Source organism: Scylla paramamosain, chromosome 20 (genome assembly GCF_035594125.1).
Source record: "Scylla paramamosain isolate STU-SP2022 chromosome 20, ASM3559412v1, whole genome shotgun sequence".
NCBI classification, from domain to species: Eukaryota; Metazoa; Arthropoda; class Malacostraca; order Decapoda; family Portunidae; genus Scylla; species Scylla paramamosain.
In genome coordinates, this window is record NC_087170.1 from 20,345,582 (window position 1) to 20,370,088 (window position 24,507).

General features: G+C 45.0%; 1 protein-coding gene across 13 annotated transcripts in view; it reads left to right on the plus strand.

Moving 5' to 3' along the window:
* LOC135110584 (pleckstrin homology domain-containing family G member 5-like) overlaps positions 1-24,388 on the plus strand; it is a 222,862-nt gene extending 198,474 nt beyond the window's left edge. For 8 of the 13 annotated variants that reach the window (XM_064023052.1, XM_064023053.1, XM_064023048.1 and 5 more), the window contains 12 exons: positions 7,257-7,457; positions 11,490-11,603; positions 13,307-13,456; positions 15,124-15,234; positions 15,734-15,955; positions 16,484-16,626; positions 17,534-18,039; positions 19,538-19,782; positions 19,969-20,224; positions 20,462-20,613; positions 20,695-20,918; positions 21,193-24,388. In XM_064023052.1, the coding sequence (XP_063879122.1) occupies positions 7,257-7,457; positions 11,490-11,603; positions 13,307-13,456; positions 15,124-15,234; positions 15,734-15,955; positions 16,484-16,626; positions 17,534-18,039; positions 19,538-19,782; positions 19,969-20,224; positions 20,462-20,613; positions 20,695-20,918; positions 21,193-21,202 (2,334 nt within the window). In that variant the 3' untranslated portion in view covers positions 21,203-24,388. Of the gene's footprint in view, positions 1-7,256; positions 7,458-11,489; positions 11,604-13,306; positions 13,457-15,123; positions 15,235-15,733; positions 15,956-16,483; positions 16,627-17,533; positions 18,040-19,537; positions 19,783-19,968; positions 20,317-20,461; positions 20,614-20,694; positions 20,919-21,192 lie in introns of those variants that run through there. The other 5 variants (XM_064023042.1, XM_064023043.1, XM_064023044.1 and 2 more) reach the window with 5 other exon arrangements.
* The last annotated feature ends 119 nt before the right edge of the window (positions 24,389-24,507 follow it).

Here is a 24,507-nt window from a genome sequence, read left to right on the forward strand (position 1 = left end):
GAAGCAAATATATGTGTTAAAATTTGCATGAGAAGCTAAAATATAACGCAACATTTTCAACACGAAATTAAAACCAGGAAAAAAGACCCGCTGAATTTGAATTTCATATGAATGAGGGGTCGTGTTACACATTTCACGGTCTTCCTCTTGAGAGAAGGAAATAAATAAAGTTGAATTAATCATTCTAATAACAAGATCATATAGCGCCGGCTTATGATAGCGCCGGCTTATGATTCACCTGAGCACCACCTTTCACAACTAGAAATTACCTGGAACAATAAATATTCTCTAAGTTTGACCTCCTCCTGTCCCGCACCTGCTTAGCCTGGGGAGCGCGGTCATGGCAATAATTCAGGTCACTCCAATTCTTTTTACACATTAGTGAGTCCAGTGCGAATCTGCTTCTCTTAAAGTTGCAGGTCACATTTTTATTATAGTGCTGGTCGTAAAGAGGTCATGGTGTCGTGGCCTCGCGCGTGGCAGGTCGATTTGCTGATAATTCATGCCAAGCCGGGATGAGGGGCGGGAGGTCAGTTAGGCAAATAAGGTCAGGCGAGGCAGGTTCCCCGTCAGGTCAGCCAAGCGAGACTAATGACAGAGAGGATTTTGTCCCCAGGAGGGTGTGAGTATGGAGATGAAGGACGTTTTATCTTGTGTCTCTGGAAATGTGTAGAGTATGTTTGTGTGTGTGTGATTCAGAGGAGTTATCTGCTTTCTTTCTTATTTGCCCGTCTATGTATCTGTTCTGAGTGCAAGTTGTATCTCCCTGTGACTAGTTTCGCCTTTCCTTCAAATCTTTCTCTCTTCGTCCCATCCACGTAATCAAGGTGTTCATTAAGCATTACTTTCTTCCCTCTTTAATGAAATGGTGTGATAGTTTAAAGACATTTGTTATCTTTTATATTCTGGTGAAAATTTTAAAAGCTGCTGGAAATGAAGTTGTAAAGACATTTTTTTTTACTTCTTGTTCAGCATTTTTCCTCCTACTTTGTGCATGGTGGGTGTGTTGTTGATGTTTTTCGGGTGATAAAGTGACGTGTGGTGTAGGACAACTGCAAAAAGGGGGAAAAATTCTGTTGTTTTGTTGTGTAAATGGTGATGAGTGGCAGTGATGGTAGTTGCGGTTATGGTTGGGGCACCAGGAGTGGTTATTATGATGATGGTGATGGTGATGGTGGCGAGGTATGAGGAGGGCGTGCTGATGAGGGGTATTACTCACAATAATGAACAGCGGAGATAAAGAGGAAGGGAAGGGACGCGATAGATGGGGAAGGGAATGAGGAGACAGAAGAATAAAGAGAAGTAGGATATGGAGGTTATGACTACAACAACACTAGCACTGCACAAAGTTTTTATCTTCATGCTGTTATCGTCCACTGTAAGCCTCTCGCTCCTATTTGCGTTTTAGCTGCTGACAAAAAAGTAAAAAATCGTACGAAATGGTTGTAAACTAGACAAAATTAGATACGAGAATGAAATGAGAAAAGCCGCTTAACATTGGATTATAAGTGAGTGGAACAAACTTAGCAAGAAAGTAGTAACTGAATAAAAACAAAAAAAATAAGAGAAGTTTGGATAAATCTAGACGAAGATAGCAGATGATATGTTTAAAGTGCTTGGGAGCTTCTTTAGACTAACAAGCCTTTTGTCGTTTCCAGATTGCCTTGACTTTACGCTCCACTTCTTATTCCGCAGTTTTGTAATTAGTGTTCTTGTTTGTCTCGCTCTGTACACACACACACACAAAAAAAAAAAAACGCCCAGGACGCCTGAAAACTCAAATTCCCTCCAGCTTAAAACACTCGCTGGAATATCAGGCATAACTCTAGAGACCTTCATCACGGTCGCAATGTGATCGGCGGAGCGTTAGCTAGGCACCCACGAGACTTGCTCCCATTGTTCTCTTTGTGCTGTATATGACCTCGTTCTCGCTGCGCCAAAACACCAATAGAATCAATTCCCTTTGTAAGTGGTGGCGTCAACATCTCATGGGACTACGCTCGCTTTGTTTCCTCAACGTGGGGAGAGAAAGCACTCCTGCCTGCTTCTCATCTGTATCTTTAACCATTTGACGGCTGTGGCTTTTCCTTCTTAATTTAACTGTCAAGGAAAGTTCAGAGTATAATTCCGAAAGACACTACCGCCGCCACAAGGAGTCATGGAATGGTTAAAATATTAGTGTGGTTTTTTTTATTGTTTGTTTTGTGAAAGTCATATAGTCACTTAAGTAATAGGTGTCATTGTCTCATTAGCAGGTAAAGGGTTGTGTGACTGTCCGGAGCAAGGTTCATTGTCACGGGATCTTTAGCAAATAATTTTCTACACTCATTTCAACTGTGTCGCGTTTCTTCTCGATATCTCCTTACAGAATCTAGGAATTGATAGATTTTCAGCGGCCTTGCGACTAATGGAAGGCACTAAACGCAGAGGAAATGAGTGTAGCATGTTGACTATTGGCTAACAATGTACCCAGGCAGTCATGTTTTTTTTTTTTCTCCATTTAATATAACTGATGAGTTGAGCCCCGGAGAAACGTTTTAGACTCGACAATTTTTTTTTCTATTTTAGTTGTCATCATTGTTATATTTTCATCCAAGCGCATAGGGATTTTTTACTTTAGCTTATCTATTTATCTTTTTTTATTTATTTATTTATATTTTCACACGCACTCCTGCATTAACTTCTACACCCTAATTGCACGTGTCTGCTTGTAAGTTAAAATACCGTGAAGATTTTTTCCCCCTTGTACTCCCATCAGTGTTACGTTTCCTGGCACGGCCCTCTGAAGATTTCGTAATAAACTAATCCCTTACCTACGGGAAAAATTGGCATCATTAGAGGGGGAAAGCGATGAAGTTTCGTGCTGATTTTTCTTCCTCGATCGTGACTCGTAGGTGCTCCAGATTTTCGTTATTAGTGTATTAGTAGAAAAATAAACATTCTTGAGGTAATCATTATTATTATTATTATTATTATTATTATTGTTGTTGTTGTTGTTGTTTTCATGAATAATAGGTATAATTAGTACGTATTAATATTAAGACAACAACGACAACAATAATAATAATAGTAATGGTAATGACAATAATAACGACAACAAATAATTACTCGAGGAAAAATTTTTGAACTCGGTGCCTCGCGAGAAAAGGTATTTGTGGTTCATGGAGCGTCAGAGAGGCAGCATCCTAACGAGGCGGCCCACACGTGCAGGGGACAGCGCCAAGGACCTGCTGGGTGGTGCCTCTGCTGCGCCAGACACGCTCCTTGCACGACCATGAGGCAGAAGCAGCACAAGGCAGGCACAAGCAAAAGAGAAACTATCAGACAGTCTTTAAATCTTTCGTATAATAGATTAGTGTGAAGAATTTCGAGCATTTTCCTCTTTTACGTATGTACATTATTGTTTTCCTATTTCGGTCTGCAGAATTTTTTAATACGAGTAAGTTGTGTTAAATGTACGATTCAAGAATATTAGAATGAATCATGTAAATTCTTTTTTTTTCTTCTTCTTCTTCTTTTGCACATATGGATAGTTGTGCTGTTATTCTTGTCTCTAGAATTGGAAGTGGGATAAAGTTTGCTGATGCTGCGATAGAGAACTGTATTTGAATGTCCAGTAAATATTTCTGCTTAACCGCACCTTTGACCTGCATTTCTTCAGGCCGTCGATCAGTCGGTCATTAAATATTAAACAACTGAAACAGAAGTAAAATATAATGTCACTTATCATCGCGTCAAGAAAATGTTTACCAGAAAAAAAAATTCAGAAAAGTTTTAACATTTTATAAGAAAACCCAGTAAACATTCGCATCAGAGCAAAACTCCGACCATCCTCAACTTGAAAAATGTGGAAGTTAAGAACAAGTCTTAAGGACTGTGCAAAGTTCCAGCAACGAAAAGACCATAAAATTATAAGATTATAAAACTCTAATGTTCTAGAATTAGGAAGGACTTCTTAGTCAGGAAAATGCAAAAATCTGGAGAGAGAGAGAGAGAGAGAGAGAGAGAGAGAGAGAGAGAGAGAGAGAGAGAGAGAGAGAGAGAGAGAGAGAGAGAGAGAGAGAGAGTAGGGCAGTCGATCACCATCAATACCACCGGAATGTAATTTATTTTCTGTGGCTTTTGGAAATTATCTAAATGAGAGAACAAAATATTTAAGACTCTTTCCTCCCTCTCTTCATATTTATCTCCTTATCTTCCCTCCTTCCCTCGCTCTCTCTCCTTTCCTTCACTTTTTCCTTCCTCCATGTTGTATCCTCTCAGCTTTATCCTTGTCTATCTTCCATTTCCCTCCTCTCTTGTAATCTTCTTATCTCACTTCTTTCTTTTTACTCTCCTTTCCATTCCTTCCTTTCGACCGTACCTTTCTTTCCTTTCTTGTTCTATCCTCTCCTTTATCATCTTTTCCTTACGTACATACCTCCCTTTTTCTTCCTTTCTGTCCTGCTATTTCTATCTTTTCTTTTCTCCTCTCATACCTTCTCGGTTTCATCCTGTTTTCTTCATCTACTTAAATCACTTCTCCCTCTCCTTTCTTTCCCCCATCACTATTCTCCCTTTTCTCATCATCTCGTGCTTCAACCAATCAACCTTTCCCTGAACCTACTCTTTGTCCTTCTCTCCCCTCCTTCGCCTCGCCTTTTCTTTCCTCACCTTCCTTGACGAAACAAAGGAGGTCTTAATGCTGCCAATTTGCTAGATAACACGCACTACAGGATGATTCTCTCTCTCTCTCTCTCTCTCTCTCTCTCTCTCTCTCTCTCTCTCTCTCTCTCTCTCTCTCTCTCTCTCTCTCTCTCTCTCTCTCTCTCTCTCTCAAGTGTTGTATACTATTTACTGTTATCTTATTTCTGCTGTCCACTGCGTTACTTGTATATGTAACACAAATAATTTTCTGTAATGTTCCCAGGAGAGGAGGAGGAGGAGGAGGAGAAAGAGAGTGACAGGAAACTCCATCTCTTCTATTTATTACTGCAAAACAAGATCCCTAAGCTCCAAATAGATTCCGTGATATCAGTGACGTTAGGTGACTGGAGCTTGTGTGTCTCTTGGGGGTCATCCTCTTCCTCTCTCTTCCTAATGCTCTTCCTTGTTTGTCCTCCTCCTCCTCTGAGCTTTCTTCTCACCGCAGGAAGGCTGGGATAAATTGGTAGTTGTTGTTGTGGTGGTGGTGGTGGTGGTGGTGGTGGTGGTGGTTTTAGTAGTAGTAGTAGTAGTAGTAGTAGTGGTGGTGGGGGCAGTGGATGTAGGAACTGTTTACTCTTTCCTATATTTTCACCTCCCCTCCCTTTACAATTCTTCTTTCTCTTTTCCTCTTCTTTCTCTTCCGTTCTTCCTTTTTTTTTTTCCGTCTCATGAAGATTACCTTTCATGGGCGTCCCTCCAACATGTAATGTTCTCACGTTCTCTCGCCATCAGTGAGCAGATAGAAGTGGGGAAGTGAATGAATAATTTATTTTGATGCTCTGTAAGAATGGGATCATTTGGCGCCAAGCACTCCTCTCCATTGTACTCAGTTCGGTGCAGGATTATTGTGGATTAGTAGTTGAAGCGAGTGTGATCTTGAAATCCGTTGCTTCTTTAACAAGTTGCATACGTAAGGAGAGAGAATTCTGACTTGTCTGTTTCGTATTTACACTTCGTTATCTTTTGTGATTGTTATTTTCTTCCGTTTCATTCTTTATTTCTCCTGCTTACTGTCTTTTTACTTATTTTGTTTGTCTATTTAGTATATATCAGTTCAGTTTACTTTTTAGTTGATTGGATGGTCAAGACAACGCTTGTCAGTTCACTATGTAGTGTCTGGTGAATATATTTTTCTTTCCATTTGCTTTCTAGAAATTTCCTGTTTGTTCTGTTTCTTTTCGCATGGTTTCCTTCTCCCCGATTCCTTCCATTAGTGTCAAGCAAACGACCACACTTTTAAACTCAACACTGACATATTTTTTCCTGTTTCTTCTTTTTTTTCTCCTCTTCTTTGTTCTCTTTCACTCCATCTTCCTCCTCCTATTCTTCCTCCTCCTTCTGCTTCTGAGTCTAAAACAACACTTATCTTCGTTCAAAACATCTCTTTATTTTTCCTTCCAGGGGTTATCTGTCTTCACTCTCCTCTCTTAGACACTGTTACGTATTTCTTCCACTCAGGATGATTGTATATTCCAAAAACGGCATACCACCAACCCCCTCCTCCTCCTCCTCCTCCTCCTCCTCCTCCTCCTCCTCCTCCTCCTCCTCCTCCTCCTCCTCCTCCTCCTGCATCTCATTCTCCTTTTCCCTGGTTTCATTTTTCTTTATCATGTTTTTCCCCTCACAAGTGACTATAATTGCTATCTCTCTCTCTCTCTCTCTCTCTCTCTCTCTCTCTCTCTCTCTCTCTCTCTCTCTCTCTCTCTCTCTCTCTCTCTCTCTCTCTCTCTCTCTCTCTCTCTCTCTCTCTCTCTCTCTCTCTCTCTCTCTCTCTCTCTCTCTCTCTCTCTCTCTCTCTCTCTCTCTCTCTCTCTCTCTCTCTCTCTCTCTCTCTCTCTCTCTCTCTCTCTCTCTCTCTCTCTCTCTCTCTCTCTCTCTCTCTCTCTCTCTCTCTCTCTCTCTCTCTCTCTCTCTCTCTGAAGCGAGGATGCCACAGGAAAGTTAAACCAGTTCCTCTGAGACTTTTTTGTAAGGTAACTTTTGAAGGACGCAACGCCTGTGAATGAAGGAGAGGCGTCGCTTCGTAGGCCTCAGAAAAGCATATATTATTATTCTCTACAGCATTAGAAGTAGTAGTGGTAGTAGTAGTGGTAGTAGTAGTAGTAGTAGTAGTAGTAGTAGTAGTAGTAATAGTGGTGGTGGTGGTGGTTGTCTGCAGAAGGTTAAGGTAAAAGAAAAGAAAGCCGGTACAGAGAGTAAAGGATCGACAAAAAGGAGGAAAAGGAGGAGGAGGAGGAGGAGGAGGAGGAGGAGGAAGAAAGAATAGAGAAGAGATGAAGGTACAAAAAAAGAAAACCAGATACATGAAAAGAAAAAAAAGAGGAGAGAAAAAAATAAATAAAAAGAGGAGAAGAACCACGAAAAATGAAAGAATAAATAGAGAAAGAGACAATCTATCAATGTATACAATAACCAGTAACACAACGGACCACAAAGGAAGAACAAACATGAGGAGACGTGTTTGCCTTTAGGACGGTGTTTGCAATATGCTACACTGCCCTATGCAAAGTAAGTGGAATACTCACACAAGAATACATCCTAACATCACCCTTCTCTCCTTTTCCCCACAGCTGTTCCTGGCATGTCTGTGCAACCTGCAGAACGAGTCGCTACTCAACGAGGTGGATACGGACAAACTCTTCAGCAACATTCAGGAGATCTACTTCGCCAACCTCAACTTCTGGCGGGAACACGTGACTCGCATGTTAGACGCCTCCCGCTCCTCCCGCCAGCCTCTGGACCCCACCCTCCTCACCGATGCCTTCTACAAGGTAGGCGGAAAGACTCATAATGATCCGTATTCAGAAACGCTTTGCTGTTTTTCAAAGGCCACAGAGATGATCAGGCAGGTTTTCAAGAATGCTTCTGCTGTTAATAATGTGGAAGTCTTGTCTATCTGTCACTAGAGCCATAGAAACCGTGTTACTTCAACTAGAAATTTTTGAAAGTAGTGGAAGTGCGGCCAGAGGTGTTTCAGAATATGGTCCATAACAGACGGGAGGTTCAGCAAGGGGAGAAGTTGTAAAAGGGACGGGAAGATTCAAACATAAGCTCTAGAAGGGAGAGGGGGAACTGTAAAAGGGCGGGAAGATTCAAACAGAAGACACAACAGGGAGAAGAAAGTTGTACAAATGGCGGGAACATCCATAACCAAAAGACTTACGAGGATGGGGTATGAAAAAGCGAGAAGACAAAGGGCGAGAAGATTTACAAACATAAGACTCAGCAGGTGAAGATTTACAAAAGGCTGGTAGAACTCACCATATACGAGCGGAGAGACTTTTAGAGAGAAAGAAAAGAACGCTACCTCCTCCACCAATAAACTGAGAGTAGCTGCGTTAGGAAGGTGAAGGCAAGACAGTGGATGGATGGAATATCAGACAGTGGATAGGTGCAAGTGGAGGACAGGTAAAGAAACAGTGGATGGAAGCAAGTGGATCTGTTACAGAGGACAGTGTTAAGTGGAGCTGGGCGGACAGGTAAGAAAATCAGATAACAGGAGTGTAAGGGGAACAGGTGGAGAGGTTAAAGTGTTGATGTGGTAAAGGTGATGAGTGGATGGATGGTGGTGGTGGGTGGTGGTGGTGGTGGTGGTGGGTGCCCTTTAGGAAATTCAAGTGTACAGTTCACGAGAGAGAGAGAGAGAGAGAGAGAGAGAGAGAGAGAGAGAGAGAGAGAGAGAGAGAGAGAGAGAGAGAGAGAGAGAGAGAGAGAGAGAGAGAGAGAGAGAGAGAGAGAGAGAGAGAGAGAGAGAGAGAGAGAGAGAGAAAGCTTATGTTGATGAAGGCGTAAAATGATAACGTTGAAATATTTTTACCTTTTCTTTTTTCCCTGATTATGAGAAGGGATGAGAAAGACGAAGGAGAAAATAAGGAAAGAGAGAGGAGAGGAAGGGCTGGGAAGTAAATGAAAGACAGAAGGGAAGGAAGTGGGAGAAGAGAGGAAGAGAACTGAAGGATTGAAGAACTGAAAACGGTATCGAGAAGGGACGGGTAAGGAGGGGAAAGATGGGGATTAATTGAAAAAGGAAAGAAAGGGTAATGAGGAAATGAGAAGGGAAGAAAAGGATTTGATTGAAGGAAGGGAAAGAGCAAGGAGAGTATTGAGGGAAATGAATAAAAATGGAAGGAAATCAAAAGATAAGAGCAAAAGAAACAAGAAGGAAGTTAATAAGAACGTGGAGAGAAACAAAGGAATGGGAAGGCAAAGATGGGAATAAGGGAAGGAAAAAGTAAAGAATAAAAAAATGGAAGATGGGGAGGAATTGAGGGGAATGAAAAGATATAGGAAGGCAGAAGGGAATAGGAGGGGAGGACAGAGGGGAAGAGAAGGGAAGGGAAGGGGTGATAAAGGGAGGATAGAGGGGAAGAGAACGGGACGGCAGAGGGGAAGGGGAGGGAAGAGGGGAAGGGAAGGGAATGGAGGGCAGGGAAGGACTTAGGGAGGGTTACTAATAGTGTCAGTGGTGCCAATTATGTGGTGGCACCCCTCGTTAGCTAGCCACCCTCAGGGCTATTCCCCTCAGTCAGGATTTGGCCGATTGCCGTCTCTCGCTTTCCTTCTTCCCCTCTCTTTCCTCCCCTTCCTCTTGTATTTGTTTATATATTCACTATTTCTTTATTTTTTCTCTTATCTTAATCTTCGTTCCCTTCGTCCACTTCCTTCCCTCTATATTCTCTCAATTTGTTTATTTTATTTTCTCTGATCTTATTCTCTTCCCCTTTTCTTATAACCTATATATCCGTTATTAATTTTCTCTATTTTGTTTATTCTTTGTTTTTTTTTCTGTTTATCATTTTCTCGTACGTTTTTTGTTTATTTCGCCTTCTATTTATTCATCTCTCTCTATTTTCCTTTCCTACCACATTCATTTGCTATTCTTTCTCATTCTTTCAGTTTCTCCATACTTATTATTTTTTTTACCGCTTCCTCTGTCTCTCTAATTCATTATTTATATTCTCTTCAGTTTACTATAGCACTTTTTCTTCCCTTCTCTCTTTCCCTCTATCCTTTCTTATCTCCTTTATTTACGTTCTTCATTATTTTTTTTTTATTTTCACACTTCATTCTTTACTTCGTTTTCCTCCTCTTCCTTACCCTATCTCCCCTTTCATTTCCCTTCACTCCTTCCTCCTTCATTTCCCTTCCATTCTCGCTAATTTCCATCCTCTCTCATTTCCCCTCTTCATCCTCTCTCTCTCTCTCTCTCTCTCTCTCTCTCTCTCTCTCTCTCTCTCTCTCTCTCTCTCTCTCTCTCTCTCTCTCTCTCTCTCTCTCTCTCTCTCTCTCTCTCTCTCTCTCTCTCTCTCTCTCTCTCTCTCTCTCTCTCTCTCTCTCTCTTCCCCCGTGACTTTCATTTCTTTCTTTTGTTCTCCCTGTTTTCCCTTCTTCCTTATTCCCCGTCTCCCTTATTTCCCTCGCTCCTCCCTCAGGTTATTGCTCTGTGGTGTTTTCATTTCCCCTCATACATCCCTCCCCAATAACCTCTCCCCTTCCCGCCCCTCTCACTCGCTCCCCACTTTGTTTCTCCGACCTCCTCCATTTTGCTTACCGTCCCTCCCCTTTCCTCCTCCCCATTTTCATTTCCATTCTCATTTATCCTCCGTGGTGTAGTTAGTGTTCCCCTCCATCTTTTCCATAAACTTTCTCCTCACTTCTTTCTTGCCCATGTTCTTTCGTCTTCTTAATTTTCCATCTCTCACCTTCTTACTGTTCCCTGCCTTCTTTTCATCTTCGTCTTTGGACCAATGGATGTAAGTAGCAGCAGTAGTGGTGGTAGTTTTCGTTGGCGCCGGGTATATCAGCCGGTTAAACAGCAATAGGTAGTTGTAATAGTAGTATAATTATGTTAATGTTGATAATGAGTCTTGATATAACAGTTCGCTATACATTAACTGGGACTACACTACGCCACATGTGCTCGGCCGCCAATTATAACAACAATTAGAGGCATTCAATGGTTCGTGCTCGGAAAAATTCCTTCATCGGTTGGCTGTAAATGACCGTCAGAATTCTCATTACGTCCGCAAATGTTTCAAGCGCACAGTTCGGTTCACTGGTTCGCATTCACTCCCCGCACGCTGTCCACCGGAGCTCATATTTTTACATTTTTCCCTTTATATCGATAGCACGTGTTCTGCAAACGTATTACCATAAACATTTCGCAGGTCTTAACCTCTCTAGCCTCCAGGAGTTTGAAGAAATGACTGCAGCTTCTCCCTGAATATGTAAGCGGGCACCGTCTGTGAAGCTGCCGTGTGAGAGTGAACCGCTCCCTTGTAGTAGTGGTAGTAGTAGTAGTAGTAGTAGTAGTGTCCATAGCGTGAGCAGCAACAGTAATGCCACTTAATATTCTTCAGGAAAGCGAGTGGTTATATTTTATGATGAATTTCTCCCGTGAGGACTCGGTGGATCATGTTATTGACTACAAGTGGACAGCGGGATAAGGTTTACGAGCACCCTGTTCATGAGATTACTAAAAACAAACATTTCTTGAATCTCCCCTCCGCCATAGGGAAATTTGGCTGCCTGTTCGATGCTTGAGTCACATGTAATATCGCCTGTGTTAAAATACCCTGCATTTTCTTCTTCCCTGGTTGTTTCCGGTGGTCCCTCCCTTCAGTGGTCTTGAAAATTAGGTTATGGGACTCCCTTTACATTGCTCCCACAGATACCACCAATGCAACCATCATGACTGAGGAGTAGTGAGATCAGTAACCCATAAGGCAGCAGTAAGCATTGTTCCGTAGATGAGTGCTCTGTCCTACTATTGCTACGATGCCTGTGTTTCTCTCCCTCCACAGTTTGACGAGTTGTTCCATCCGTACACACCCGTTACTGTCTGGAGCAGAGCAACTGTCAGCTGTACTGCAAGGAGAAGGATCATGACAACGAATACTTTCAAGATGTACCTCGCGGTGAGTACCATACAGAAGTCATTTGGTGTGGGGAAAGGCCAGGCGGGTCACGGAGCAAGGGCCTGGTTGATTAATTTAAATATGCTCCTTAGTATGACGTCGCAATATCTACGGTCTTTTAGCAACATTTGTCTGAAGGAAATATTTTTTGGCTGCGAAAAGTTTGGTGTTGGAATGATTTGTCTTGCTTGCTGGTCGCTGGCAGGGCGCGGCAGGATTAAGAAATATGTACAGCAATAATGATAATATTCCGACTCCGTGCTGCTTCACCAGTGCTCGGAGTTCGGACGCTTTGATTAGAAGGGGAATTATGAGCCCAAATCACCTTCATTATTCCTCGCCCCTCTCCTCCGCGACTCGCACCTCTTGCAACGCCCCACACCATCACTCTCAACACCCCGTCCCTCATTTCAACACCTCTCGTCCCTTCACCACCCACCACCTACTCCTCCTGTTCCGCTCTACTCGGATCCCCACCCAAAGCTTCATCCACTAAACCAGATGAGCTCACAAACCCTGAAACGAATGAAACAAATTTGCTGGAGCTTCGAAACTGACTTGCCTTGATTATAGTTGGATGTGAAACGCTCTTGGTTTCATGGGAAGCTAAAAGGTAATATTTTTAGACTGTATAATTAAACGTCACGGCGCATACAGGGCTTGACATTCTCATTCTGATGAAAGTTATACTATTTTAGACTTTCCTGCTGGCTCGCTTCCCGGGAGGAGCTGGAGGGCTAGAGATGTGAGTGAGTACCTGCCGTGATGCTCCGTTGTTTCGCTGTGGCTTCCCTGGTTGTGTAATGTTCGCTGTATTCCCCTGCCTCCCTCACGCGGACTGATCCCTTTGTCTCTAGCTAGTGATAAGTTTTTATTTTATTTTCGTTTATACACACAGATGCCGATTTGTTATTTATTTATTTATTTTATTCATCTATTCATTCGTTCATTCATTCATTTTACTTGATTTTATTACAGTCGTCCTGGCACCTTCTCGAACATTCGCCAAAGCAGCTTGTGATATCGGAACGTAATACCAGAAAACCTGCAAGAACTCAGTAGGGGCCTCATACGACCGTCTCTGTATAAAACCCTGTGGTGTTCGCTATTATCAGCTCTGCAGAAACTCGTCCAGCGATCCATATCCTGATGACGATGACTTGTCGAGATCCACGAGTGGCCCACGTATTGGTTCAAGGGCAATGCGTGCATCGATTTCTCATTAATAGCGCCATTCTGGTTCCCTGCGCTCATGTGGGAGTGCGAGGCGTTGCGTTAGGCAGCGGCCGAGGCGGAGGCTGAGGGAGGGCAGGACGGGGAGGAGTGGAGTGGCTGGAGTGGTTGACTGATTGATTGTATTGAGGCGCTCCGACAATGAAGTCATATGACAGTGAGAGTGGAGAGGTGGTATCTCTGAGTGTGTTGGGGGAAGAAGTGCGACGAAATTATTATTTTTTCGCACCGAAATCGAGGTCCTCGTGTGTCATAATTATCGTGTGCTTATGTGAACACCAATAGCGCCCGGTGCTTTATCTGGTCAGAGTTGCAGTCTGAGTCCAAGCAAACAACTAATACAGTGTTCATTTCATTTCTTTTCTGAAGTTAGAAAACAAACTTGAGTAACAGAACAATATTTGAGCTGCCATGTTACTTTCACTCTCGCAGTACACCATTCCGTTAAGTCCCCCTCTGTGTTGTTCCAGTGGTGCGAGACACAGAAGGAGTGCAACAGACTGCGGCTGGTGGACATCCTGGTGCAGCCGATGCAGCGACTAACCAAGTACTCCCTGCTGCTCAAGGCGATCCTCAAGAAAACCACGCTGGAGGAGCACAGGCAGTGCCTTCACGAGATGGTGAGTCTCTCTCTCTCTCTCTCTCTCTCTCTCTCTCTCTCTCTCTCTCTCTCTCTCTCTCTCTCTCTCTCTCTCTCTCTCTCTCTCTCTCTCTCTAACACCGTCATTAACCCAAACGACCATCATTTTTACATTTTTGTCCCGCAAATGAGATGCATATGGAAAAGAGGAAGAAATGGAAGGGAAAGAGAGAAGAAAATAAATAGTTCGTTATCTTCAACCACACTGTCATCTCTTTTCTCTTCCCCTTTTCCTCGTCCTAAATTTATACCGCTTATTTCACCACATCATACACCCTCTCTCTCTCTCTCTCTCTCTCTCTCTCTCTCTCTCTCTCTCTCTCTCTCTCTCTCTCTCTCTCTCTCTCTCTCTCTCTCTCTCTCTCTCTCTCTCTCTCTCTCTCGCTCTCTCTCTCTCTCTCTCTCTCTCTCTCTCTCTCTCTCTCTCTCTCTCTCTCTCTCTTTTACTCACCGTCTTTATTACATTTTTCTTCTCTCCCTCCTCTCTTCTCTGATATAAAAGTAAATGATAGCACCTTCTTTTTCGTGAATTAACCCAATCATATATCAGAAGAGAGAGAGAGAGAGAGAGAGAGAGAGAGAGAGAGAGAGAGAGAGAGAGAGAGAGAGAGAGAGAGAGAGAGGGGGAGGGGGGGGGGATGTAAGGAGCTTCTTCACACAGCTCTCTACCATGATCCTTCCATTTCTTCTCCCCTCTGTCTTCTTTTCTCCTCAGTCTCCCCTTTTGTCTTGTCTCATTCCTCCTCATACTTCTTCATAAGCTCCATCCTTCTTCTTGTGGGTGTCTTATGCCTAACTCGTTTGCCGCCTCCTCCCTTCTTGACTTTCCATTTTCTCGCCTTCACCCCTTAAATCTTGTCTCCCTCTTTTTCTCCTCCTCCTCCTCCTCCTCCTTCTCCTGCTACTAGGATCATCATATCCCAACAAACATCCGTAATCTCCCTCTACTCTCTTTCTAATCTCCCTTCTTCACCCTGATGTTTCCTTTAATATTCTCTCCTCTCTCTCTCTCTCTCTCTCTCTCTCTCTCTCTCTCTCTCTCTCTCTCTCTCTCTCTCTCTCTCTCTCTCTCTCTCTCTCTCTCTCTCTCTCTCAAGCATTTGGCACAATCTCACAGTCATGCAAATATTATTTTCTGTTCTTTGTTCTTTTCCTTTTATTCTTTTTATAATTAATCGTATTCGTGTTCTTGCATCCTCCTCTTCGTTCTTGTCTTTTGTCCTCCTCCTCCTCCTCCTCCTCCTCCTCCTCCTCCTCCTCCTCCTCCTCCTCCTCCTCCTCCTCCTCGCCATCCCCCTCACTATCTTACTTCCATCTTAGATTAAGTTTTACATTTTTCACACTCATTTACATTAACACGTTCACTACTGTTTGTTCTTCCTTTGGCTCCTTTTATGAAACGCTTTGAACTCTCATTAACACGAATTTCAAAGGCCACAGAGATGATTAGTCGTGTCCTCGTTGGTGTTTTCCCACTGATGGTACAGAATTTTTGCTAAACTATCACAAAAACTCAGTAAAACGTCTATGATTTTCACTAGAGGGTGTTGAAATTGACAGATGATAGCCGAAAAGTTTATGAATATGGTGTCTTTCATGTTCCTTCACCCTCAGTATCACGTATCTAACCACTTCCTTCCCCTTCAGATCACTCATGTGGAGAACTTTGTGTCCAACGTCAACTCCGCGTTACGTCAGAAACACGAGCAGGAGAGGCTTCGGGACATTTCCAAACGCATTGAAGCCTATGAAGCTGTCGTAAGTTTGGCTTTGATTACGCACGTGTGGTTGATGTGAACTCTAAGCCCTGAACTTTTAATACGGCAGCACCAGTCTCTATTATTTTATCTGGAAGTTCATGGACGGTGGATTAATGTGCTTGAAATATTCAGTTGTAAGAAAGAAAGTGTTTTGTTACAAGTAAAGCCAATTTTCTTAGCATTTTCTCTTATTAGAACTATTTTCAATGATTACAGAGATTAGTCCTATTCTCTTAGATGTTTCGTCATATCATAGAAGCTGTGTTAGACTATCATTAGAATCATTAAAAGAATATTATCGAAAACCTCATAACCTCTGTAATCAGTTAAAAGTAATCAAGAGAAGACGCTAAAATGTTTGAGAATAAGTAGATATTATCCAGGTTTTCCCTGTGTGTGTGTGTGTGTGTGTGTTTGTGTGAAAATTGAGATGGAGAGTAAGTTGAGGCGGGGCTGTGGTGCATCACTGACGGAGGCTGTGGTGGGTTGTCCGACAGGAGGCGAGGGACGACGAGCTGGAGCGGGTGGTGAAAAACTACTCTGAACTCAACCTGACCCAACCAATGCCCGGCTGTCCCGAGCACCTGGCGCGGCACCTGCTGCACCACGGCGACCTGCGGCTGCGTGACCCCCACACCAAGATGGACGTGCATGTCTTCCTCTTCACCGACCTGCTGCTCATCACCAAGGTCACACAGCGCAAGGCGGAGAAGGTCAAGGTGAGTTTAGGCGGGCCTGGGTTGGTGACGCAGCAAGGATGGCACCAAGAGGACCTCCCTGGTTGTGGTGGCCTGGGTGGTATCTGTGGTGGTGACGGTGGCCGGTGTGGTGACTGTGGTAATATAAGTGTCTGTGTGGTATTGGTGGTTGTGGTGATAAACGGTTTGGTGAGTGTGTGTGTGTGTTTGTGGTGATAAGGATGCCTATACGGTGAAGAAAGTGTTTGTGTGGTGATGATGATGGTGGTGACACTGGAGTGATGGTGGTGACTATGTGTAGTGGAGGATGACAAATGGATTTTTAGCGAGGACAGACAGGTGGTGACAGGTGACAAAGATTAATGGCAGCCTTGAGAGAGAGAGAGAGAGAGAGAGAGAGAGAGAGAGAGAGAGAGAGAGAGAGAGAGAGAGAGAGAGAGAGAGAGAGAGAGAGTGGCACCAGTCATGATCCAGTAAGGGAGGAGATAATGGTGTGGCGTGGTGGTGAGTATCAAGAGCTAACAGGCGGTGGGGTGTGTGTGGTGGCAGGTGGTGCGGCCTCCCTACCCTGTGGGACGCCTGGTGCTGGTGGAGCTGAAGGACAATACTTCCCTGGGCCTAGTGTCCGTCAGCGAGTGGGGCGTGGCTGTGGCGGCCTTCACCCTTCAGTGCCCGGACCAAAAATCGTACAGGTATTAAGAGTTATGCTTTGGTTTATCTTTTCAATCTTCACTCTTGTTTTACTTTTGTTTTTTTTGTATTTTTTCGAGTTTCCCCATTGCTTACTTTTCGCTACATTCCTCCCTTCACTTCATTACTCCATTACACGTGTCACTGGTGACATTTTTGTGCCTCGGTCATTATTTTCTTCTCCTGCTTCCCCTATCTCACTCTCCTGCACTCTCTCCCTCACATCTGTCTCTCGTGTTCCGTCTCATCTTCATTTACACTGTTTCGATCATCTCTCTTCGCCAGCGTTTCGTTTGCCCCGTAATCCTCACCCAATACTTTTGTTTCTTTCCCTTTCCCTCCACGTTCACACCATGTTGCGCTCCCTCTCTCACTATTGTTACTCGTGTCCCCTCTCACCCTCGTTTACCCACCCTCATTCATCCGTCTCTCATTCTTTGCCTTGCTCTCCCCACAACTCTTTTTTCGGTTCGGTTTTCTCCTGTTTTTTCTCCCCATCCCCCATTTTTTTTTTCTTTTCTGTCTCATTTTCATCGCTCTTCCTTGTAGTACCGTACGCCTCACCCTTGCTCTCGTGTCTCCTACTTCATGTGTCTCATTCGTTTCTTTATCTGCTTGTAATTCTTCATCAGTCATCTTAGTCAGTTCATAGATTTTTGCTGATTACGAAATTATGCTAAAATGTAATGTACTAGCTGATGACTCGTGAAAGTTTTTCTAGATGTATAACTTTGCATACCAAGAGTGGCTCCTCTTGTAAGTGACAGGTCATTTTCAATACTGGTGGAATCTTTTGCATGCTTCAAAAATGCCGAAGTAATGATTTATTCAACTAATTACATTGAACCAGCATTTCCCCGCTGTTCTTAATGAAAAGGAGCCTTGTGTCTAAAATACTGATTGTTTCAGGACGTGGTACGATACCCTGAAGCGGGCGAAGGAGCAGTACCGGGAGGCGCAGCAGGCGCGGGACGCGATGGTGTTCGAGGACATGGCGTGCGTGGGACACCTGGCGCCCCGATCACCGCGCCCCGGCTCCTCCAGGGCCTCGCGCGTCTCCAGTTTGGCGCATTCGCACTCTGGCTCGATAGACCTGAACGAGACCTCGCCGGCGGCCACGCAGCACCACCCCAGCATCGACATGAGCGACGTGAGGGCCTCAAGCGCCTCCAGTGAGGATTCAGTGGCCCTGCCCGCCCCTGAGATCCAAAGGTCGAGGTCACTGGAGGGGGGCGGGTGCGGCGCTGTTTCCCCACGTCCAGATCGCCGCCCAGGCATTCCCAAGACCCCCAACACCCTGAGTGTGACGCCGCCCTACGCCACGGGTCAGTCCCTTCCCAACCTCACCGTGGAGTCCTCCAACTCCCTGCGTGTTCCCGGCAGCAACGGCAGCAACCCCAAGGCCCTCTCCCCAGGTCACTCCTCACCTGCATGCTTGGTCTCGTCCGCATGTCTCGATGTAGCTTGTGCAACTGTCACTGTGTCGTCATCATTGTCATGTCTAGCCCAAGGTGCAGTAAACCCTCGCCGCCCACGCCCACTCTCCCTCTAGCAGGCGGGGTCTCACGACGTCCTGCAGCCGCTAGATCTAGCACCGCTCCCGTCCGTCCCGGGGATGATGTGTCGCAGACTCCATGTGCCTGTGTCATGAATGTTGATTAGATAGCAAATTTTACACACAACAAATTAATGTGATTATTTAGAGTATACATGTCATCGTGCTGGAGAATTAGGGATCCGAGCAACGCAACAAATAGTTCTGCGCGGAAGCATACACCCCTTTCCCCCCCATACACCCAACCACCCACCTACCCACACACACGCATACATCACCTGCTTTAAGCTACTTGCTTAACTCAGCACCATTACCACTGCGGCACCAACAAGTGGAGTGCTGAGGGTTACCAGTCAGGTTGAGGAGGCACAAAGACACAGCAGTGGTGCCTCCCGCCCACACGTTGTAGGTCAGCAGCATGAGGCAGTACTGAGATGCTTAATGGATATAATAGGCCGAAGGTAGATTAGTGGCTAGACTTTTTAGCTTATTTATTTTGTTACTGTCACATCGCTGTTTAGATCAGTTGGTGAGGTATAAAGTAGCATTACCCGACTGAATGGTGCTTACTAGGATCACGATTTTTGTGCTTCGAGGGTTTAATGTTTACCTGTTTTTATTTTTCGTTTCCATTTATTTATTTATCCGACTGAAAAGACCAAGGCCAGCGTGCGGTGTTGTGAAGGTGATTTGGTGTGTTGCTTGGAGAGTGGCAGCCCCAGCCGGTTTAGTTTGTAAGGGGAGAGAGAGAGAGAGAGAGAGAGAGAGAGAGAGAGAGAGAGAGAGAGAGAGAGAGAGAGAGAGAGAGAGAGAGAGAGATTGCTTTATGGCACCGCAACAACGGGATCATACGGCATCGTGTGTGTGTGTGTGTGTGTGTGTGTGTGTGTGTGTGTGTGTGTGTGTGTGTGTGTGTGTGTGTGTGTGTGTGTGTGTGTGTGTGTGTGTGTGTGTGTGTGTGTGTGTGTGTGTGTGTGTGTGTGTGTGTGTGTGTGTGCGTGCGTACGTGCGTGCGTGCGTGCGTCCTGACCGTCTCCTCGGGGCTCCTCCAGACCCCTCACCTCCCCCTTCCCCTGAATGTTTGGTGTTGATCCCTCCTGTTTTTTAATCAGCACATTTTCAGATCTTTTCAGTCCATCTGCTGTTTTGACTCATAATTATTGCAGTCTTGAGAATTCACAGTTTCTTAGCAAGTGGCACCGAGTCAGAATATTTTACTACTTTCATATTCCGTAGTTACTGCATTGCCGTAGTCTCTAGCTTCCCCTTAAATCAGCTCATGTATATAGCCTAACTCGGAAGTCTCCTTCTCATCATGTGCAACCAGCAGCGTTTTTACACGAGGGTGTCTGCCGCAGGGAACCGGGGCGTCTCGTATCCGCCGCCGTCGCCCCGTACGCTCCGCCGGTCAGCGCCTGTCCCGCAGTCCCGCAATCCGCCGCTCCTCAAGACCCGCCACGTGACCTCCATGGTGGGGTCGCCGCAGGAGGTGGAGCAGAACGAGCAGGAGGAGGGTCGTGGGGGGGCGCCGCGCAGGGTGTACCGCAACGACAGGATGGACAACCGCCGCTATCACACTGCAGGAGCCATCGACGACATCAAGGCGAGTCCTGCTGTCCCTTGCACCACTGCAGCTATCGGTCTCTGCAGCTGTATTTGTTTATGAATCTTTTACACGTAAAGAAGACTGGCCAAAGCTACATAAAGCCAAATATTTAAAGATTTTTACATGTATTCTTGAAGTTGATGTAATGGTGAATATTTTGATAATTTTCCCTTGACATTACAGAAGCAAGATACCAAAGACACGAGCATCCACAAACGACTGTCGTGGAACTATGGCCAGGGACCCCCACCGCCGCCACGGGAGCTGGGCAGTGACCCCTCCAAGCTGGGCCGCCACAAGCACTCGCTCAAGAATGTGTCGTGCGAGTCAGTGCACAGCTCCTCGGGCGTGTCTTCCACCTCCTCTCTGCACCGCTCGCTGGGTTCCGAGGTGGAAGCGCTCGAGAACATTGACGACAACGAGGGACAAAGTAGGACGGGTAATGGTGGTGGCTTGGTGTTGGCGGGAAGAGGGAGGGAATCTGGTGCAACACAAACTTGCACAAAGCTTCCACACATAGGGCTTTAGGAGGCGAGTGGAACAGTTGTGAAAAATAACTTATGATATTGAATAACGTATGCATATGACAAAATACATCACATTTCATGTATAAACTATACAGGAAACAGGCCGCTCCCTCACTGGGCTCTAAGTAATCTTTTGTCCCACTCTACAGACGGCGAGGCCACCGTGGTGGACCTCACAGTGAGTGACTGCACGAGCCTCAAGATTTCCCCACACATTTCCACTACCTACATCTGCCACGACTCTGACATCACGCTGGGGGTTTGTTCTCAATACATCACGCAGCCAAACAGCTCGCCCGAGGTGAGAAAATATAAAGCATGCTAGATCACACTTGGGTTTTATGTAGAGGTGAGGTAGCCATCACCACCGCACACAATGAAGGCCCTTCCCTCGTCCCCGCAGCCAAGTGAAAACTGCGAGAACCTGGTGAAGATTGACGTGTCCGAGATGGATCCTGGCATCTCTTCGGTGCAGATCACAGTGACGGAGGGCGCCGCCCCATCCGGGTCCACCCCCAGCCTACCAGCGGATAGCGCGGCGTCTGGCAAGACAGACGACCTGAGAATGCGGGAGATTCTCCTCAACGATGCGTCTGTGGAGGCGTCGTAAGTGTGGGGCCCTTTTGTCTGACTTTATCCTCAGCTATATCATTGTGGTTACCGTGATATTTCTGTATTTCACTGGAATGAGTAATGAATTCCAAGATTCCCTGTATGAAATAGTGATTCTGATGTTCACTTATATTCCTGTATACTGGATGTAATTATGAGTAAGATGGATTCATTCTGGGTCACCTTTTCACATAGTTATTGTGTGATAGACTTACGAAGTTCAGTTTTATCATACAATCTGTATATGATCACCTCCCCGCCCCCACAGGGATGTATGAGAGTGGGGTTGAGCGTCCCGTGTGAGGGGGCGACCGTGGTGAGCATCAGCCACCAACACCACTGCTGTCACCACCCCGGTGTCGTGCCACCGTCGGCTGGACGCTCGGTGGTGGCACAAAGAAACAGTATTAGTCGGCCGTGCGTCGCCGCGCTGTACCAGTCAACCCTCTGACCCGCAGGGCGACACATCAGTCACTGTGATCTGGAGAAGTCAGTTGTCAGTGACGCAAGTCTTGTGCTTCAACAATGGACAACGAACCGCGCCAGGCCTTCCCTCCCACGGGCGGGGAGCCACGCGCTGCCCCCGAGGCGCTTCACCACGTTCCCGGTGTAGGACTCGCGACCGCTGGGCCGAGTAAGGGCCGGCCGGCGACCTCTCCCGAGCCGAGCTTGTGCCCATCCTTCGCCTTCCAAAGTTATGGTCTGTGACACTGACTCAGTTATGAGCGTTCTTGTGACTTAACCTACAAGTGCAACCCTCACTGTTTTTGTACTGTACATTCCATCCCTCGACATGTATTTATTGCAACTTTTTTTCACCTAAAGTCATTCCAGTCGAAGCATCTAGGTATTCTTCCCCGTGAACTTCGTCAGGTGGTGTTGTCGCCACCCACTTGGATGATGAATGGAAAGTTTATGAATATATCTATATATAGATTATATACACAAAAGCATGTATTTGTATATAAACATATATGTATCAACACTAAACCTTTTTTGTGAATTTCAAATATTTTTATATCTCACAATCTTCAAAGCTGCATCCTAGTCCTAGAAGCTGTAGTCTTGTTATTATCAACGGGAATAATGTTGACATTTTCCAGACCTTTGTAGAGAATAATGTACAGTCTATTTTATATTGTCCTTGCATCCTAATACTGTATATCATAATTTTAGAGACACATAGTTCCTTCATGACTATTTGTAACTAGCTGAAACACTTGTCTAAGGTTAGGTAGGTCGTACCCGGTTTCTGTGCAAGCTACACGGGACAGAGAGAGGGTGGGTCGGAGTAGCTTGTTCATTGTTGCAAGTTTTATTACGATCTTGTAAGAATTCGTAGTAGACACGTCCTTGCACAAACTCTGCTCTGTGAATGAAATGCATTTCAATATCAAGAACTAGCAATAACAGTTTTAAGGCAACGTGAAGCTAGTGATTTTTAATAGTTGATGAGCTTCCACAGGACTTGACTTCTCCTCATTATAAATGGAGAAGCAAGTCTCCTGGTGGTTCAAGCTTCAGTTCTTCTTCGACTGATACACCTCATGCTCTTTGTCATGTTTTGCCAGACGGTAAGCTGTAGTGCTGTAGAGTAGGCGGCGGAGGGCAGATAGTGTTGCCCCGCTTAGTGGCACGCGAGCAGCGGTTGAGGGGGATGCGGTGGTCTGTCGCAAGACCAATCAGCAACCCCAGCTGAGCACTGTACATACTTGAGCGTGACAATCCACTGCACCAAGGTCGATGTAGTAGAAGAAACCAGAGGTACGGTAGGTGTGTGTAGCTGGGCAAGCCTTCTGGCATGAACGCCTATGCACAGGGTCGCCCTGAATACCGCCAGCCACTACAACAGCAAGGAGAGAGTTTTGGATCATTGCCTCACTCATCTTGTTAAACACAGCAGGATACACACTGGCTGTCTTTATCCCATTCCTTCATTTTTCTCATTAGAGAAGATTTCATTGACCCGTTGTAGCGAGGCTCCCTTTAGCCACACTTTCAGCACTACGTTGCCTTGTGCTGCAAGTGGAAGCCGTGAGTCAGTCCACTTCAGCGTCTTGGGAGAGGTTCAAATTTTGTATTACGAAGTCATGTATGTAAATAATATTTTCACAGCTTCTTTCCCTCTGGCGAAGAGTCCATCACTATAAAGGACTTGAACAGTGAACATAAATTAATACTTACCTCCACTCATCCCACTTTCATTGTGATGAAAATCATTATAGTTAAAAATCATTTGTCTCGGGAAGTTGTGCTCGCGTTCTTCACATATCACATTCCCGTGCTGCTAAACAGTTTCACATGAACTGTGTCAACCTTTGGCTACTTTTCCCGTCTTTCCGAGGGTCGTTGCCACGCCCTTACTGAACACAGTGAGTGACGAGCCTTGAGTGTTGCGGGCGCTCCAGTCTCGCTCTGTCATGTGTCTTTTTCTGGGGAGACAAAAGGCACCCTGACCGCAAGACCCCAGCGCCCTCCCTCGGGGCTAGACGCTTCACGCCGGCTCGCAGGACGCCGCTGGAGGCTGACTCACGACAGTCTGTCCCGCGCAGGACATAACTACCGTTGTTTCTTCAAAGAATCACACCCAATGTACGTGGCATTACTAGGGATACTTAAAATATAAAACCAAAGCTGTTGACTGGGTAAGCTCGAGGGGATGACGCCGGGACATTTTGTGGATGTTCGGTGCTTCCCCGGAGCTCCAGGGATCGTGTCGAGGGAGGTGGAGGAGTCTACTGACCGAGGGAACACTGGACGGCGAGACTCCATTTCTCATGCCTTATGCTCCATTATGTCGAGGTGTCTTGTGGTTGGCATGGTTGATATTATATAGTGTGCAACCCTATATAAGACATTTTTGTATCATAACTCGTGACTTTTGAAATCAAGTACTGTGATTATGCACTCCTCAGTGTTATTTTTTTTTTCCGAGGAAGGTGATTTGCCGCCTCTTTGAGTGTTGTTCACAAATATTGCAAGAAATCGAAATATAATAAATTGTTTGAACTTCATTGTGATCTGAGTTGTGTTCAGTATCGATGAGTTTTTTTTTTTTTTCAATTGTATCCTTTGATTGTACAAAAATGTATGTAACAGGGGAAATCATGTGAAGCAACTGTTATGCAATTTTCTTATACAAGCTACACATGGATTCTGATCCCTCTACTGTCTCTCATTGTTGTACAGTTTTCTTTCCTATTTTTTTTTTTCTGCAAGCTCAGACTGTTATACTGAAGACAACTTTTACGTATGTTTTATTTATTACATTGGTAGGATAAGTTGATAGCTAACACTTGCTATGTGTATAGTATTGGCTTTAGGTGTTTCACAAAATGTATATCCTTTATGTATAAAAATGAAATCTTGATTGCAAATACTATTTTAGTGAGTCAGACATGATGGGCCAGACATTTTCATTTTGTCATTGGAAAGATGTAGAAAATATAATTTCTCTGCGATAATTCGTGCCTTTTTTTGAGTTGGGAACCTTTTGATGTGCGTTGTCTTGGTTCCGTATGTGACTGAAGCATATTTGCCTTGATGGAAAGAGGCGTAGAGTAAGAAAGGATCTGATAGAAGC